This window comes from Olea europaea, chromosome 6, assembly GCF_002742605.1.
Source record: "Olea europaea var. sylvestris chromosome 6, O_europaea_v1, whole genome shotgun sequence".
Classification (NCBI taxonomy): domain Eukaryota; kingdom Viridiplantae; phylum Streptophyta; class Magnoliopsida; order Lamiales; family Oleaceae; genus Olea; species Olea europaea.
The window spans coordinates 856,973-860,339 of record NC_036242.1 but is presented as its reverse complement, the minus strand read 5'-3'; the positions used below and the strand labels follow the sequence as shown (position 1 = coordinate 860,339).

The following is a 3,367-nucleotide window of genomic DNA, read 5'->3' as shown; positions in this document are numbered from 1 at the left end:
CAAGTCAGAAAGTTCAAGGACTCGAGTTGCAAATTATGAAGCACTTGATTGAAAAGAAATTCAAAATTTAAGGACTAAATTGAGAGCAACCATAGGGCTAAGGCGCGCGCCTTAAGTTGAAAATCAGGACATATGCGCACATTTTAATTTTTTCAGGGCTCTTCTTGCAATTTGGCTGGGATGATTTTTATCCTTTTTAAACACCATTTTCACCCTTTCTCAACCATTCTATTCTTCATCTTGGAAGAAAACCCTAGCCTTATTCTCTTTCTTTTTACTTTCCTTTTCATTTTCTTTCTTCTTTTTTTTTCTTCTTCTTCGTTTTCTTTTATTTTCCTTGATATTTTTGGGAGCAAATCATAGAACACAAAGGAGAATCATTCAAGGAGGTGGAGAAATATTTGAAAAAATCAAAGTCAAGTTTCAAATTGAGTTGTATCTATAACTTTGTATTTTCTTAATTATTTTGCCATACTTGCAATGTATTGTACAAAATATTCTCATTTTTATCATTTGTATAAAATGGGCTGTTATTTGTGTTGGATTTATGGTTGTAGTTTAATCTAGCCTTGATTAATTTTAATATTTGCCATTTGATATTGATTTGTTTATTTCATGTGTTTCTTCTATTGTATTCCATGTATTTTCATTTATGTGGTCAATGAATGATCGTGTTTAGTGAATTGTACATATTTCGAGAGAAGATTGTGCATTTTAGATCAAATAGTAGAAATCATATGTTTGTGTAGAGGATAGAGACATACCTCTAGCTCTAGGTGAGTCAATGAACTATTTTCACAAATATTTAATGCAATTGTTCGGTTTTAATCGATATAAAGATATAGTAGGTTAAACCAATCAATTATGTTTAATTTCGTTCGATAGAGGTAATTAACTAAAACTGAAAAATAAGGTCTAACATTATAAATGAGAACCCTTTTAATTGGCTCGTGGAGAAATTAATTAGGCGATGATTAAATGAAATTATGAATCCCAACCACGTTTGCTTCCAAAAATTCCAAAAATTTCATATTTGGTAGATTTTTAGTTATTTTCCAAAATCATAATCTTTATTGTGTGTGTTTTTTTTATTATTAGAATTAAATTAATTAGAGTTGTGTAATTGAAAGTATACATTTTTCAAGAAATCGACAACCTGAACTCAAAAGGTCCACTTTATTACTTGTACACGACCCGTGCACTTGCGACACGCACTTTTAGCAAACACTAGTCATCTATAATTAGGATATTGGCTTGAAGTAAGATTCCAAATTGGAGACAAACCCTTTGTCCCCATCGACCAGCCTGCTACCCTTAACCCTCATAATCAAACTATTTTTTCTCTTGATTTACATTCAGATTCAAGCCTTTTGCATATATTCATCATAATAATTGGTTAGCGTGCTAATCTCTTTACAAATTACAGCTCCAAAAATATCTATCTGAATTAGTATCAATCACACAAGCTGTCAACAAGAACTCTCTCTAATATGGCTAAACATAAGTTCATTTGACAAATTAATTTAACATAAAATTTTAAATTGGCGACTAATGTAGTTACCAATGTGAGATAAACTTAATGTTCAATATTTACTTTGAAAAAAAAAATTAAAATTTAGCCCTTGTTTGGTAGAGATTAAAATCAGAATTTTGGTAAATTTTGATAAAAGTTGAAGAAATATGTGATTGAAAGGTTGTAGGTCTCATTAAATGTGTTGTTAAAATTAATTGTTGACTTTCGCTTAGATTAAAATCTGAATTTTAATTTTCACCAAACAAGGGCTTAGTGATAACCCTAAAACAAAACTTAAAGTTGAATGACTAATTTAAGACAAATTGAAGTTGAGTTACCAAATTGAAACCTAATCTATAAGTAGTGACCAAATGAGAATATATTGGTCTAATGTATCGAGCGTTTAGAGTCTTACAATTTGGATGAGGCAGTGGTCAATTTGATAGAGAATGGACGGGTATGCAACGTGCCACGTGGACACCTCCTCATTGGCCACAGAATTGTTCCTCTCTCCCCCTCAACTCTGCACTTCTCATTTTTCACCGATGGAGACGATCCCAATAGTATTTGCCTCCAGTTCCAAGATTCCCTACTGTTCCCAATTCTATTCGGTTCGTACAGTGAATAGTTACTCCCGTTCAGCTCTTCCTTTATTGTCATCATCATCTTCATCGGCTTTCGTTAATAACTATAAACTTCGGTTAAATTCAAATTCGCTGATCGCCACCAGAAAGTCATCGTTAAATAAAGTAACAAAATGCGCTGGCAGCATAATTAGAGAGACTAACGAGAGTGAGTTCGCCGACGTCGTTTTGAAGTCAGAGCGTCCGGTCCTTGTTGAGTTCGTCGCAACATGGTGCGGTCCCTGTCGCTTGATCGCTTCTTCCATCCAATCTGTTGCTCAGGTGCCATAATCCATTCTACTATATTTATTACCTTCCTTTGTATTTATATTGATAATTTACCTCTCCATTACTTTATTATCTTTCTACTTATTTGGAAGCTTATTAGCATTAATCAACAAAGATATGTTTTATGTAATTCTTAGGAATATGAAGACAAATTGACAGTCGTGAAAATTGATCACGATTCAAATCCGAAACTGATTGAAAAATACAAGGTATATGGATTGCCAACACTCATTCTCTTCAAAGATGGAAAGGAAGTTCCCAATAGCAGAAGGGAAGGCGCAATAACAAAAATTAAGCTTAAAGAGTACGTCGATGAACTTCTGAGGTCTGTGTCTGTTACTTAGATGAGATTATTCGATTTAGAATTTTTTTTTTTTTTTCTCATTGTAATTCGCCGCACACTAAAATTCTAATAATTATTGACGTATTTTGAGCAGTCTAGAGTGCATAGTTGTATCCATTTACCCCTAATTTTTTCACACGAGTGACAACATACAATACTGGACACCTAACCAAATCTTTCATACCTATATTCAGAAGCTATGTCAAACATGTAGAGTCAAGAAAATTTCTACATTCTATGCACATTTATGTTCCCTACGTGAATTTAGAAGCAATTTTTCATTTTATGAAATAAAATAACATACAAAATATCATTAGGTTGCAAATAGAACCTATTGAAGATCTATTTTGAATTCGAGTGTTTAATAATTAGACATCAATATCACTTAGGCCAAGAGTCTTTCAACTTATATACACCTAAATAGCCTTTATAGATTGCATAGAAGATGCTCTTAAGGTAGAATTTTATCCATTATCGTAGGTGTATTTGAATTCAGCGCAGGCAAGCAAAATTGGAAGTTTAATTTCATCTCTCTCTCTCACACACACACATTGTTGAGCATTTCAACCAGTTCTTGAAACATAAGGAGACACCCCAATA

General features: G+C 32.8%; 1 protein-coding gene across 1 annotated transcript; it reads left to right on the top strand.

The window, feature by feature from the left end:
- Positions 1 to 1,930: 1,930 nt before the first annotated feature.
- On the top strand, positions 1,931 to 2,884 carry LOC111395414 (thioredoxin X, chloroplastic). Its single transcript, XM_023021392.1, has 2 exons — positions 1,931 to 2,418; positions 2,562 to 2,884. The coding sequence occupies exons 1-2, from the start codon at positions 1,963 to 1,965 to the stop codon at positions 2,766 to 2,768; spliced, it is 663 nt and encodes a 220-aa protein (XP_022877160.1). The 5' UTR covers positions 1,931 to 1,962; the 3' UTR covers positions 2,769 to 2,884.
- The last annotated feature ends 483 nt before the right edge of the window (positions 2,885 to 3,367 follow it).